Here is a 15,780-nt window from a genome sequence, read left to right as displayed (position 1 = left end):
GGGCATGGTCTGAGGCCTGGAAATTCATATCCACTTGCATTTTGTTTACCTCCAGAAATCGCTGCTAGCTTAATTTCCCTTTGGGATACTTATGCTCTTTCCTTGGCAGAATTAAGGCTTCTTTCAGATGAGGATGGCTTAAGCTTTGTTGGGAGGAGAGCCAAACCCATTTCTGACTCTTTAGAATGAATACAAGGCATCCTAATGAAATTAATCTTGACGCTACCAGACAGTAAAGAGATATGCTCTTTTCTCAACTTTGAGCAACACTGTCTAGTTTTGTACAAATTGGGTGTTTAAAACTTGTAATCTAAGTTTTATGATGTGAGTAATATGTTTTGTAGGAAACGCTTTGAAGTGGGGCAGAATGCCTAAACCCCAAGCTTGAAGGTCTCGCATTAAGATGTTTATCACAGCTTGGACAAGAAATACACTTTTATAACTATTGTGTATTGGTACAAGTTACTTAGTTAAAATGATTTAAATTATGTTTCAGGTGGAAATCCAATGGCAGTTATCAGTAAACAAGTAAACATGGAGTTGGCCAAAATTAAACAAAAATGTCCACTTTACGAAGCTAATGGACAAGCTGTAAGTATACTTATATTTTAAATGAGATTTCATTGCTTCATAGTGGGTATTGAGTTCAAATGTGGGTTTAAGAATCGGTTAAATTTAAGTTGTGTATAGTACCAGCTGCGTTAGGTCCCAGTTGCTCAAACCTGCCTTATGACAGTGTGAATCATTTCACCAATATTTTGTTTACAATAGTTAAACTTAAGAGAGAACCATATTGTTATTAAACTCTGTGTTGCCCTGAACATTTATAGTGCAGAGACATGAACCGAAGTGGCTGTGTAGATGGTAGTACAAGAGATTTGGATCTTTAGTAGACTAACCTGCTTGAATTGCACCCCCCTCATTCTTTAGAATCCTTTGAAGGTAGAGTTAAAGAATCAGTGAGAGAAGGCACTACGTTTATATCGTAGTGTGTGTAGCCTACCGCAGATGGAGAAGCTGTGACCTACTGAGAAGGCTCTATAGCTCGGATTTTCTTACACACTTAAATTAAAAGGTGAATCTTCCAGCTCTCCTCTCCTTCCAGTAAAACCCGTTCACATAATTGTTTCACAATTAAGTGACATTTCTTTATGGGCGTTATTCTTTTTTTCTTCTTAATGCCATTTCACCACTCACAGTTGCAGGGTTCAGTGACCTCCCCTCTGTACTTTTCTTTTGATGTTGGACACAAAGTTGTTGTTTTCCCAGCTAGTACTTTTTCTACTGGAAAAGAATGGAGTATAAACGAAGCTAGTATCCTCATTATCCCTCAAATGGGACACCACCAGTACTAAGGCTTTATTCCCCAAATAGTCTACGTACCAAACTGTTTCCTACTCTAAAGAGAATAATGCAAAATTGGTACAAAAAATGGCCTTCCTTACCGTTCAAATCTGTTAAAGCAGTGGCCATATGTGATTGTCTTTTGGTAGTATAGTCTTTGGAAGGAAAGCTTCTGTTGCATGACAAACTGTGCCATTTCTACTTCTAACATTACTTGCCTTGTGAAAAGTATTATAAAGTCCCAGGCACGCCATCTGTATGTCTGTTAGCCAGCCCAAGGTGCACTCTTGTCTCAGCCACTGCACATTGTTGGTACAGAAACATGGCCACTCATTTCACTGTGCCTTGAGATGAATAGATAAGTGCCGTACAAACTTGTGCAGTATGTTAGAATTGTGAATGCCAGTGCGCTACAAAAATTGGCTTTGGTATGTCACATCTCCCTTCATACAAATGTTGCTCGGGAGTCATTGAACACCAGCTGTGGCTATTCTGTAAGAGTGGTACTTGTTCATTCATAATCTGGGATACCCAAGTGTGTTCAATATTATTGGTGAAAGCACCATTCTGTAGGTTGTTGCCCCCTTTAATTTCCGTTTTTGCGTGTTCCTTTTATGGTGGTCTTGTATACAAAACACTTGTTAAACACAGATTTTAAATGGGAATGGGGAGGTAACCCTTCAAATCAGCTCTCATCGGCGCAGCCTTTTGATTATAGCGAAGACATATTATGGATTTGAGACCGTGGAAGGTAACAAACACATGATCCCCGGGAGGCTGCTGCCTACCTTTATTTTCCTCGTTGGTAAGGTACAGCTTGCACCAGAATCTCTCAGCTGTGACTCTACCTGAGGGGCTTATTAGGGGAGCATAGTGTGAGCAGCTGGATGTTTGGCTTAATTTTAAGGGAATTTAAGCATTCTTCTGGGGTAAAGGGAATTTAAACCTTGTTCCAGGGCTACTGCCCCTTACGTTTGCCCCATTTATTCATGTTTTCTTGGCAGTTTTAGGGTACAGTGCATCTTTTCAGTACAACGTATGGGGAGGTGGATGTGGTTGGTTTTCCAGTTGGACAGATGGCCTTTCTTCCTGCGCATCCTCTTTGTTGTGGGTATTTCTGGAGCTTAGTGGAGATTGTTGGGCAAGAACTGTATTGTCTTGTCAGGAAAGCTCATGGGGAGAACACTCAGAGCACACATCCCATTTATTTTAAATGGCTTCCTTAACTTAATTACTGAGTCTGTTTGGATTTATTAACGGTTTAGTGCACTGCATGTTTGTCTCCTCATTTGGGAATATGTTTTCCAGATTTGGTGAATAATGCTCTGGGCGATCCCAGTGCAACAGTGCATGTTAACCCCTGAATGAACGGGCCTGGGGCTGTGCTCCAAATGATTATTGCAAAAAGCAGGGTGGTAGCACCATAGTAATAAGAGCAACAAAGATCAAGAGTTTGGTCAGTTTCTTTGTGCGCTACTTAGATGGGCACTAATATTGATTTTATCAGAATTAATATTCACAGTTTTATTCACGATAAGTGCTGAATTTTGCTGTTCAGTTTCTTGCACCGAACTGTTGCAGTTGCTTTTAAAATTCTGGTAACTTTCAGCAGTGTTTAAATCAAGCCAACAGCAACAATCCCATAAACTGTTCTTAAACAGCAACATTTCCCTGGAAGAATGTTATCACACCCATCACAGTTATTTCAGTTGATTTTCAAACCTGATTTATTTGAACCTGTCTGATAACTTAATTGGCATAGCTCACAGATATGGTATACTATTCATAACTTTTGTTACAAACACAATTGAAGACTTTGCATTTTAACAGCTCTACTACCCTTTTTTGCTAGATTGTTTTAAAATGTTACCAATTGTGCTTGTATTGCAGACCAAAACCAGCAGTTTGGCCAACGTAGATTAAAGTAGAGGTTTCAGTAATACGCAAATTTAACACTTCTATTCAACTTGGAGTTTCAGGTTCCGAAAGAGAAAGATGAAATGGTAGAGCAGGAGTTCAATCGTTTGCTGGAAGCCACTTCATACCTTAGCCATCAATTGGACTTCAATATTCTTAATAATAAACCTGTATCCCTTGGCCAGGCTTTGGAGGTTGTTATACAGTAAGTGTCCTCAAAGTGTATTGCACTATTTATCTTTATATTGAGGTTATCAGTTTCAGTCACAAACAATTAACTGTGCATGAGTAGCTGTTGTGGGCCTCACAGACTGGGCTCCAGATGTGGAGCAGCGGATGATGCATACCGCATTCCAAGTTATGGTGTAGGGGATTGCAATGGGCAGAAATAGGGCTGGAGTGGTATAAGTTGGGACTAGAGTGAGCCGCTGTAATTTACTATTCATGTGATCTTTTTAATGGTCTGTTCTTGGCATCTTTTCATTCGCAACGTGCTAATGAGCTGCCTGAAAATGAACCTGCATGTGACTTGTGTACTAGCAGGAAATCACTATTCGTTTGAGCCTTATTCGGATCAAATCGTTGAAACCAGATTTTTATGGTGTAAAGAAACATAAAGGAAAATCTTCAGGAAGATATTTTTATAGTAAAAGTCATGGTATTAGCTCCATGAGAAACTATTGGAGAAAGCCATCTGTTGACTTCTGCAGCTTACAGTTAAAACTTGCCAATGCGCACATCTTGTTTTCTCGTTCTGACGACGTATTATCTAACTACGTGAGGTCACATTGCGTAATTTCGATTTCCCCCTTCTTGTGGAGCCATGGCCAGATTGAATCACCTTGAATTTCTACATCAAAGTGAATGCAGATTGTTGTTTGGGGAAGTTGACGCAAATAAAGGAGCTCGCAGTAAAAGTTACTTGCCTCTGGTAGCATTATATCTGTTAGATACACAGTATAGCCGCAGATTCCTTAACGTCGAATTTCACCTAGGCCCCAATCTGGATCTGGAGATTTTTCAGCAGTGCCTCTGCACGCCAGGGGGCAGTGTCGTATTGGCTTCATAGTGACGTTGTCTCCGGATATGCAGTCAATGGGGCCATACAAATCCCCTCTGGCGTGCTGATGTCAGTTTTCTACTGTGAAGCTTCTTTTCGCGCTAGAACACAGAACCACTACTAGAACTGATAGTGGAAACAGTTTACTTATTTATTTATTTATAAAGTTTGCCAAAAATATTACAAAATCTTTGAAACAACAATAAAAATAAACCACAAAGTGTATTAAAATACCAGACATGGATTTTAGAAAAAGATCCCCAATAAGATACATTTTAATACGGGGTCACAAGAACTGTGCACCCTAGATAATAACCCATAAGAGGGTAGAGACCATATCCTCTATGAACAACACTAAATGCTTGTTTAAGTCATTCCAGTACATAATCTATGGACATCACCAGTGTCAATGTGTAATGTGTACCAATAAGAAATAAATTAAAACTGCTCACTGGCGTAAAAACTGCAAAAGAAGTACGCATATACTTTACTAACCACACCATTCGAAATAAGGGTGGTGAACTGAACATTTAAACAAAAGCTAAATGTCCAGCCCGAGGAGTTGGTTTAGACCAAACACATAGATATTGTCATCACTGGCAATTAAGACCAGCATTGAAAGAGTATAACCCCTATCTCAAAAACCCTTCGCAGAGCAGGGAGGATAAGTGGGGCATTAAGAAATCTGCGGCTAGACTGTGACTCTACCAGATGTGTTGTTACCGAAGGTAAATAACTCTTACATCTGATAGACATCTAGCCGCAGATTCCTGAACTTTGCATTAAATACCACAGCTTACCCCACTGGAGGAGGGTCTGCAAACTAATCCCACAAAGGTTTTCAAAGAGAAGTAGACTGTGCAGAATGACTGACAAGTATATGTGGGAATAGTAAAACAAGAGCTGGCTCTTAATGGAAACGATGACCTCTGTCATAGAGCCTTTTAAAATTAAGGCAACCTTACAGGTCCGAGAAAAGTCGATCCTTGTGAGAAAAACGTTAAAAACCTTTAAGAATCTCTGTCACAAGACTGACATGAACCCTTTACACTTAAAAAAGGGAAAGAAGACTGGATGGGTTCAAACACATAACAAAAGTCATATAATCTGTATTGTTGTTGCGAATAAAGATTCAGAAAAAAGAAAGAACAGGCATGCTAGGCTCCTAATAGGACCCATTTCCCCAAGGGAAAGATGAACATTACCCCTGTGTTCTGATTAATTTAGTGTGGATACAAGTAGCGCCCACCATCATGCAATGCAACAAAAGATGTGTGTGTGTGTGTAGCAATCAAAGCTGGTAGTAGGGTTCCCTTAAAGGTAAGCGTCCGTACATTCACTGAACAACCAGTAATATAGCAATTATTGAGCGTGAAAAATATGAGTATCCTACTATGTACCTATACACGAGTGCTCGGTTCGCCCCAAACACCTACTACCTCAAGGTGTTGTAGGCACAACTAAATGTGCAACCAATATGAACACAAAAATTAGGGCTTTTGCAGCACACCACTCGTCCTTATTTAGTCTTCATTACATTTATCACTCCTCTCGGTATGAATAACCCCCCACTAAAAATAGAGACAACTCAACAATATTAATCAAAACAGAAATCCAGATAGGTGTAATAAAAGAGCCACTCTTGTGATTTTTGGCAACATATGATGACCCTCAACCACCACCATTTTAACTGATTTTAGTGTGTTATTTTACCGTAGCCTTAATGTAGGATGGCCCTGCATATGCCTGCTTCTATTCTGTCCTATGATCTTGCTGTCTTTCAGTGGGAGCTGTTACGGAGTGGAACAGACTTGCCAAGAGCAGAGCGTGTGGGTTGTGCATTTGAAGGCGTGCAGTTGTGCAGGAATGTGTATTGTATTGGTCATTGGTGACAATTATGAGTTCTTACTATTGGCTTTGACATGGTTTAATGCCATTCTGTTTTCTGACTTTACCTTGCTTTATGGCAGGGCTTAGCTTTGACATGCTTTCATGTCATCTTGCTTTTCAATTCCATCTTGCTGTGGACCTTTATGCATGGCCTAACTAACTCCATTTTCATGACTGAAGCTATTTTCTGTGCTTGCACGTAGCTGCAAAATGGGGAGGGCATGTTCTGCTTTTCCATCTGTTTTTTCCACTTTACTGACTAGAGAAAACTGGTTCTTAGCAGAGGAATGTACATGGTCCGTCTCGAAGCCATAGCAAAGACCTGATCAACCGATGCCGTGGCCTTGGAGTAGACTGGTACGGGCTCTCCTGAGAATGAGGGGTCGAGGCTTGCTAGAAGCTTCGTTATGTTTGGATTTGTATTAAAAAGGGGAGCCTCCACTGGTCTGGTGGAAGTTTGGGAGTTTGGATTCTGAGCGAGGGCAGACGTGTCTATCTCGAATTGAACCCTGATTGCTGAGCTCTGATCCCCGGCTGTGTGAAGACTTCCCCTGGCCAGAAGTGGGCAGTGTATGCATCAGGTGATGTATTGAGTTTTGTGGTTCAGTGACTGTGATCATTTGAGGTGTTTTCTTTGTGGTGTGGGAGGTGCACATCCAGAGTGATCCTCTACTGTGTGTGTGTATATGTGTGTGTATATATATATATATATATATATATATATATATATATATATATATATATATATATATATATATATATCCAAACAAACCGCATCACTGCGTTTCCCTGTTGCCGGAGCTCATGGCACTTCAGAGCGGCCTCACAGAAAGGGCACAGGGCAGCCACTTGAATACTTTTCATACGAGGTGAGGCCCAATGCAGAGGAACGTGCTTTATTTCCAAAGTGTAACAGCGCCTGCTTCCATGTGTCAAAGTTTCGGCGTTGTGCCTTTTTCTAGACTGGATATGCCAGCGCCAGGTGTGTGCGAGCTTTGTATGATTTGGTCCATCACGTGACTGCCAATCACGCACTACCTTCCCCAGAGTGAAATGTCATTTACAATTTAGGCAAAGTTCCGTTTATCCACACAAGCAGATCTTCAGTGGGAATATCATTTCAAAAACAGTCATGGTGTGGAAATACCTCTGCTCTTGTTCAAATTTGGCTCTGGAAATGCCGCTTGTCACTGCAAGATCGTGACAGGATGTGCTCCTGCCCGAATCTCTTCCACGCGCCGATTATAATTGCTCCAGTGGCGCTCCTAAGTAGGTTGAAAGGCGCGTGGGTGCCAGTCTACTCAGTCTCCTCAGTCACAATCCAAACAAACCGCATCACTGCGTTACCCTGTTGCCGGAGCTCATGGCACTTCAGAGCGGCCTCACAGAATGTATGCATCAGGTGATGTATTGAGTTTTGTGGTTCAGTGACTGTGATCATTTGAGGTGTTTTCTTTGTGGTGTGGGAGGTGCACATCCAGAGTGATCCTCTACTGTGTGTGTGTATATATATATATATATATATATATATCCTGTGCACGTCTGTCTCCCAGCTAGCACGCTCGCGCAGACCCAGCAAGCAGACTCCGGACACGGACCTCGAGGTATAAACAGCTTTATTCACGCAGAAAGAGTCACCAACGTTTCGGCTCTAACGGAGCCTTGATCACATGACAGCGTATTTTTGACTGGGTACACCTTTTAAAGTGGAAGCGAGTGATTAACGTAAAACACCTGTGCAAACTTGCTAATAAACATGGAAAACATACTACCATTCTTTACACTCAGCAATGCAATTTCCAAATAGATGTAAAATACAGTAAGATTTCTAAAAGATTTCCTAATACATGTAAAATACATTTGGATTCAAATTTTATAAGAGTGACATTCAACAGATTAAGTAACATTGATGACTAAAAAAAGTTTTAAGGTAAAATGCACAGATCTATTGTACTGACCCGTTTTAAAACCATGGTTATAAGATATAAATTGATAGAAACCCCGTTCATTATAATTACGAAACTGTGAGAAAAATTTCACAGTTTTGTTTTCCAATTCAGGAATCCCAGCATAAAATACATATAAAGTGCTACGTGCTGACTTTCTAAAGTGCATAAGTGCTTTGAAAGTGCATCAATATGTGCAAAATAGGCAATGTGCAAATACATATACTGCAATATGCTGGGGTCCTGATTCATTCCACTTAGATACAGGAAACATTAGCCTGTATATCGAATGTTGGTGAGGAGACAAGATAATATATCTCTACTCATACAGGGATCTATACAGTATATTTTACTATAACTTCAAATCCTATATATATATTCTGATCTCTTGCAGGACGTGTCTCTTATCGTATATCAATTATTGCTTGTTTATTAATCAGTATTATAGTTTGCTCAGTTATTGATTCATGCCTTTAAATTATAAGTTTGCTACATATATTTGAATCTAATGCATTTGGTATCTGAGCCTTTGTTTAGAGAGTATTATGTAATAAACCCCAAGCCTTATTCTAAAAGTGATAGTCATTTCTTTTTTAAATAAAACAAATTTTCAAAAGGTGCTGTTTGTTTTGTGTTGAAGTCTTGCTGTGCCAGGGGTGGTAAGACATGCTTAAAAGTGTATATTATTCAAAGGTGCAGTGGTATATTTGCCTCCCAGGTGGGAGTGCAGGGATTGGGTGTGGCTTATTGGTGAGAAGCCACATTCAAAACGATTTGTCAATCTTCTTGCTGTTCAGCAGTCCTTTATTCATATATAGAAAAATTTAAAAACTCCCAGCACACGATTTGCCGACACGTGTTTCATCTTTTTCTAAGACTTTTGCAAGGCTGGAATGTCAAACAATAATACAATACATATACTATATACAATACATACATTTACATGAGACAACATATACACTCTGTACAAATCACTAACATGTATAAAAGCTACATTCACAAACATATACTAATATGTACATGTGCTTATATTGCACACAATGATAAACCACATAAAAACACATACATAGTACATGTATTTCTATTATAAACTTATCAAGATAGCATGTATACATAAGATGTAAGGGTTAACCACATACATGCCATGTGAGTACAGAAATAGACAACAGACCCAAATCACCAGAATAGAATTAAAGATCGAGTTATAGGACATGCACAAATGAAGTCTATGCTTGCCAATAAGAAAGTGATTGGTTATGGAGATATAATAAACCCGATCACACATCAAAACACGGTGAGCGTGCCATAAGCCCATGCATAAATCTACTAGATGATAAGTTGATAATAGAAATACATGTACTATGTATGTGTTTTTATGTGGTCTGGATTCCTGTTTTGATTAATATTGTTGAGTTGTCTCTATTTTTAGTGGGGGGTTATTCATACCGAGAGGAGTGATAAATGTAATCAAGACTAAATAAGGACGAGTGGTGTGCTGCAAAAGACCTAATTTTTGTGTTCATATATCAAAGCTGCTTTCCCTTCGTGCATCCTTAGTCGAGGAATAAGCACTCACTGGGGTGGATATATCGTTGTTTATTCACAAAGCGGGCAAACGCACAACAGATGCGTTTCGGCAGACGCCTTGTGAAGAAAAACAACTTGCAAACATCCAGTGCCCACATAAATGGTAGGAGGATACAATCATGTGCATCATAGTACACATGCCTGTAACATATACCGAAACGTATCACCCGATAGTCCTATTGGCCCCTCCGTTCACAGAATTCTGCTGACCAATGAATACTGCCAAAACGCAGGGACATATTTATAACTGGCCACTTTCAGTATAAAAGTTCGAAAGACTGAACAGAATCTTGGGTCCCAATAAACTTAAAATACCAGGGCAAACTAAACTCAAAGAAAGATCCTCTCTCCCTCTTTTTTTTCTTGTTTAAAAAAATAAAATAATAATTATACATATGTGAAACACATAAAAGATGTAGAAATCAGGTAGGGGAATGGGACGGCAAACATAAGGTGCCGTTCAAGATATAAATAAAGCCCTTCCAACAACAGGTACTGTAGTGTAGTTCCTATTATCCCAATAGGCTCTGCGCATTGGAATAATACCTTCAATAGTATAGGCCTAGACCAGACGTTAACTAGGTCTTCTATTGTCGATATTAGACTTAAAGTTTTGGGTTTGCCAGCTAGCTCAGAGTTCACTAGAAACTTTCTCGAATAGGCAAGGAGGAGTTGAACCTCCCTGGATAGACAAGAAGGGATTTAGTTTCTGACAACCATAGAACATGACAACTTTGCTCTCCCCTAATCAAGAGTGTATCTCTAGAGTCGTGTGAAAACAAAAGACGACTTATTGTACTCAGTCAGTACGTGCATTCTTAGTCTCACCAGATTGTAGAGAAAAGGAAGAGACGGGCGTGTTCAATAAAAGATGGTATTTATTGATCAGTCTCTTTTCTCATACAAGAGAAATGGATCGATATTATTGCAATACTTATGGTTAAGTAAAGTGCATACATTAAAAGCAGAAGTATAAAATAATACTGTAAAAACATTGATATGGTTTCTAAGCCATATGATGGGTTAAAATGGATAAAATAGATACATACACATATACATTTGACTAATCGTACTCAACTGGTGTTTCTAACTACGCCTACCCCAGATGTACCTGACCTAAGCCTAATACGTGGGCGGGAATAGAAAGTAGCAGTTTAAGTTAAGTTTGTTTTGCCAAGTGACTGACTAAAGAATTCTCTGCAAGGGGTTATTCAGTTCTGTACCTGGAATCTAGGATGAATGAGGGATGGTATCTCTCGTCTCTGGTCTCGATATTCCAGGCTGCCTGCGAGGGCTACCCGGAAGCGCCGGAGCTGGATTTCTCGGCAGGAGAAAGCAGCGTCTCGTTCTCAGCGCGTCAGGAAGGCGGGGCTGCGCCAGCGGGGTCTGCTCTGGGCTTCGGCAAGTCTGGCTGCTCCGATCTCGTCACCACCGCGTGTGTTTGCATAGGGCAATATCGGTAATATTTATACCTTTAAGGTGCCGAGATTGACGTAAGGATGGACATAGATACGTCAATAAGGATGTCATACGACCTGGTCGTTAGCACATTCTTTTGCTGAAGTTCTCGGTGAAATCAAAACAATGGCCGCAGGGTTTTTCCCAGGTTGTCATAGGTTTGATTTGTTTTGAGAACTCCGTATGCCTTATCAGGGGCTGGAGGAATATCGCTTGTCTAATTAGATGGCAAGCGTTATGAGCTAATCAGATAACACGTTCCTGTGCCGTAGTGTGGCTTAATCAGATAACGGTTCCTGCATCATGGGGGTTTTCTGCCTCATGGGATGGCTGCTAGTTAACTTGTTAACCAGAATAGGGTCAGGAATAGGGGGATCGATACAGAACCTATAGGAATACATCACACCCACTCCACGCTAACTATGGACATATTTACGAATCTATGCATAGTAAAACATACTGTAGAGTATCGTGTATACCTTACCACCCCAAAATACATAAATGCATTTTGAAATTATCAAATATACGGAAAAAACAGTCACATGTAATATATGCACTCAAGCTGTAGAATAATGCTAAAGTAATCACGCATATCTATACATTATCACTAATTTGTATATGAGAATTTTACACATGAAATGGCTCTTAATACAGAAAAAAGTTTCGAGACCATTCCATCACAGAATAAAATAATTATGAACATACCAGCGGGCAGCTAATGTCTATAAACTATCTAAAATTAGAAGTTTTAGTTCTCTAAGAATAGTTCTTACTTTAAGCAGAAGATAAGTGTCCCGAAAAATATGTAAAAATATTTTGGGGCTGCTGAAAAAATCGCTGTCCGTGAACTGGAAGGAAAATTGTTCATGGTATTTTGCTATTCTAGTTGAAGGCCAAATTCAGGGAATGCCATGTGCAAGCTTGCTCAAAAGTCTCTATTTCTGCTCTGGTGAGAACATCATATCATTTAGACTGTCGAAAAAGCTGTCAACAGCTTCCTGGGAGAGTTCCACTAACTCGGAAAAGGATGTAACCATGCATTCGTGCGCATGATTGTCTCCATTGACGTTTTGAGTAGTATTGCTGACAGAAGGTCGTACCTGATCAATGCTGCTTTCATCTTGAACTTCACTACCCCTCAATCGTAGTGGTGAAGCTTCCACGAATGCCGTCATCAGGATTGGTAGCCGTTGAGGGCAGCACAAAGCATGAGCCTTTATTGGACTCAACTATGTTTCTGCATCCATTGGCGCATCTGATTGTAGCGTCAGACAGGTGTCTAACACGCATTCTTCTCCGCATAGCAAGCACCTTAATACAGGTAAAACACATCGTTGCCACATTGGTCGAAATGAAAGAAACCAAGTCATGTTCAGATCTCTAAGCCGGGATAGTCCCAGGATTTTTGATATCCGGTCCCGGTATCCAATGGCTATGATTGTTTCTTCCCTTGTCGCAGGTGTTTTGTCTGTGACATGGTTTGCCATAACGAAATATAAGGACTAAGAATAGTATTCCTGCAATTAGTCCCAAAATGAGGGGAAGTCCGCCAAAAATCGAATGGACGAAATCTGGAAAAATACCCAGTATGGCTTTGAATGGTGTTAATGCCATCGAAAATACTGTCTTAAATACTTTTGAGACTCCACTGGTATCAGAAATATTTAAGATTTCATTCAGGATTTCTGCGAAATGTATGGGGGAATTAGTTGATAACAATGAGTGAATCTCTGCAGTCGTCCTTGCGACTAGGAGATCATACGTTTCTTTTGATGACGTGAGCCTGGTCGGCGTCTGAAGAAGCACTGTTTTCATTCTGCTTAAAGTATCTATTCGAATAGAAGTAATTTTCAAGTTGGGCCATGCCCTTGCCTCCCTGTCTGGAAGGGAGCTGGGGAACAATAAGCGTCCACAGCACTTGACCTTCGCAGTCGTAGTTACGAGATAAGGAGTCCCGGGCATAAGACTACAACATCTGCGGTCCACAATTAGAACGTAACTCCCATTATAGAGTCTTTGAAAGAAAGGTTCTATCTCTGTTGCAGGTGCGCCTAGCTGGTGACATGAAAGGTTATTTGAGTTCCCTTCACAGGCTCCATGCAAACTAATTCCATTACACAGAAGTGTACCGCTCAGTGACATCGCACAATTATTGCCACTAAGAAACACTTTCTGTCCTTTATTACTGACACATGCATGTGAATAGGGCAAGTTCCATGTTGTTTTAATGTACCCTTTTCCCAATTTTTCGTACATGCCAGCCTGTATATATTTTTGGCAGTATTGAAACCTGAAGGTTGATATTGGAATATTAATTATCCCATGTATTATCCATTCACTGACAGGTCGTTCTGACATTGTCACTGGTAATCTCTCGAGTTTCTCAATGCTCAGGATTGTATAATCAGCACCCTTTTGTGCCATACTGATTTGTTGATCAGTGAGGTTAAAGATATTGAATAGTGACATTGTGTTGATTAAACGCCAAGGCACATAGCCTGAACGCAGATTTTGTAACGTCCAGCCAAGCTGTACAATAGAAAGCAATTGGGACTGACCGTGTTGTAACAGTAAGTCTTGCGATAATATGTCGATTGCTGAAGACACAATGCTGTCCAGAGAAAAAATTCTGGAGGACAGAGTCATTAACCCATTGTCCACTACAGAAAGTGATTTTTCCAAATTAATACGGTCAATTTCCCGTATACTTTCTGCTGTCTCAATTTGAGTCACCTTCCAGGCCTCGTTGTATGCTGCATATACAGAGGCTGCTATGAAACGTTTCTGACGCTGTTTGCGCGGTCCCATAATGAAATCACGCAAGTCAGCACCATCAGTAAGTAAAGTTAGGTGTTGCTTAATTTCTGCCAGTGTGGAAGTTTGTAGCCACTGAAGGCATAATTTGCCCACACTGTAGGTGGTTATTATCCCTGGGTGTTGTCTTTGGGAATATCTAGGGTCTGGCCTGGTCATTTTGAACCCCTGTGTTTTGTTCAGGAATCTGTCTTGACAGTTATTAGTATCTGTGGGCCAGATCAACCACTTTTTCCAATCAGGATGTGTTCTGTTTTGGTTTAATACATAATTTACGTCTATCTCTTCATCTGTAGAGCTATTGCTGTTCATTGTTGGTTTTGGAATAGACGGTTTATTTAAGTCTTTGATTTTGGCTAGGCCAAGACAGGTAGTTTGTTGAACAGTGTCATTTAAAAATATAATTTGTTCTGGGATCATGCAGGCTCTAAACAAAGATTCTATACCCTGTACTTGCCATTCTTTTGTACCCCAAACACTCTTTACTTCAACATTTCTGTCCCAATAATCAAAACCAAAAGTATTCATTTGTTCAAAGAATGAGTCTGAATATATCAATTTCGTGTTTGTTATCATGGTCTTTGTCCCTGTCTTATTTGACAATTTGAAATAAAATGTTTCAGCATTACTTGTGTTAAAACCTGAAAAGTATGAATATTTGTCATAAACGGTTCTTGAGCTTCCTTTTGGAGGGGTTGCACAATGTTCCCATTGATTATAATTTAAAACATTTCTAGGTTGTGCAGATCTATGTAGAAAATGGTTACCATAGTGGTTATAACAGTACATACTATCATAATTTGTCGAACCCTGCAAATAATCATGTTTGGTAAATTTAGCAGACATCACTAAGTCAGACATCATATTATTTATACTTTCAAAGTCCCAATCATCAGCAAATGAGCTTGGTTTTACAAAGTCACTCAACGAGATCTTAATTTGGTGTGGATATTTCAGGATTTCAACCGGACCATAAATTTCGTAGTCAGTGTTGTCCCATGCTACCCCACCCGGTATAGGATTGGCTGTGAAGTTGACTGAAGAAAGTTCTCTTTTCTCGACGTGTGAAGATGTGTGTGGTTTGAGGATCAAGTTGATTTTCTGACTTGCTGTGTCCATTTTAGCATATTTTCCCTCAATGAAGCGTCCCAAAGTTAGTACCATGATGAGCCAAAGTATGAGGATAAATGCACCAAAACCCACCCAAAATTCAATCCATGGAGAAATCAGATATGTTTCTTTCAGTTGTTTCAAAAGTACTTTAACTTTATCTTTAAAGGTTTTTGTTGATGGCTGTGTTTTTGATTCAGTGAAGCCTTCAGAGGAATCATCGAAGTTTATGAAGTAGCCGGATGCAGTTCTGTCAATTGTTCCAATTGCTTCAGGATTACTGTTTCTTGCATAGTCGTTTGTTACTTCATTATAGATTGGTGTGTCTCTGCTAAATGTTTTTATTTGGGTTTTCAGAGGTCTAAGTTCCATTGCATTGTTGCATAGTCCTTGTTGTAGTTCTGTAGGCGTTTCGAATGTGATTAGCCTCTTAGATTGAACCTCTGTGTTCGTAGCAAATCTTGGTGTTCTACTACTTATCGGGAGTCCACTTGGCCTACTATTTGTTATCGGCCACATGATTGTGGTTTTACCAGGTCGATGGATACAACTCGGTTCTCCTTTTTACCAGCAAGCGGCGGTAGTACAACTGATCTTGTCCCGTTGATGGACAAGACAGGAACTGCTTTTCTGTAAGAAGGCCCAAATTCCTTC

At 39.9% G+C, this 15,780-nt stretch overlaps 1 protein-coding gene across 3 annotated transcripts in view; it reads left to right on the top strand.

The window, feature by feature from the left end:
• Nucleotides 1-15,780, top strand: part of KDM1A (lysine demethylase 1A) — a 1,206,177-nt gene that overhangs the window by 331,928 nt on the left and 858,469 nt on the right. For all 3 annotated transcript variants that reach the window (XM_078682705.1, XM_078682704.1, XM_078682706.1), the window contains exons 8-9: nt 497-591; nt 3,318-3,466. In XM_078682705.1, the coding sequence (XP_078538831.1) occupies nt 497-591; nt 3,318-3,466 (244 nt within the window). The remainder of the gene's footprint in view (nt 1-496; nt 592-3,317; nt 3,467-15,780) is intronic.

The sequence above is a fragment of the Lissotriton helveticus genome, chromosome 3_1, assembly GCF_964261635.1.
Source record: "Lissotriton helveticus chromosome 3_1, aLisHel1.1, whole genome shotgun sequence".
NCBI classification, from domain to species: domain Eukaryota; kingdom Metazoa; phylum Chordata; class Amphibia; order Caudata; family Salamandridae; genus Lissotriton; species Lissotriton helveticus.
The sequence above is the reverse complement of the archived record's forward strand: the minus strand, read 5'-3'. Positions and strand labels throughout refer to the sequence as shown.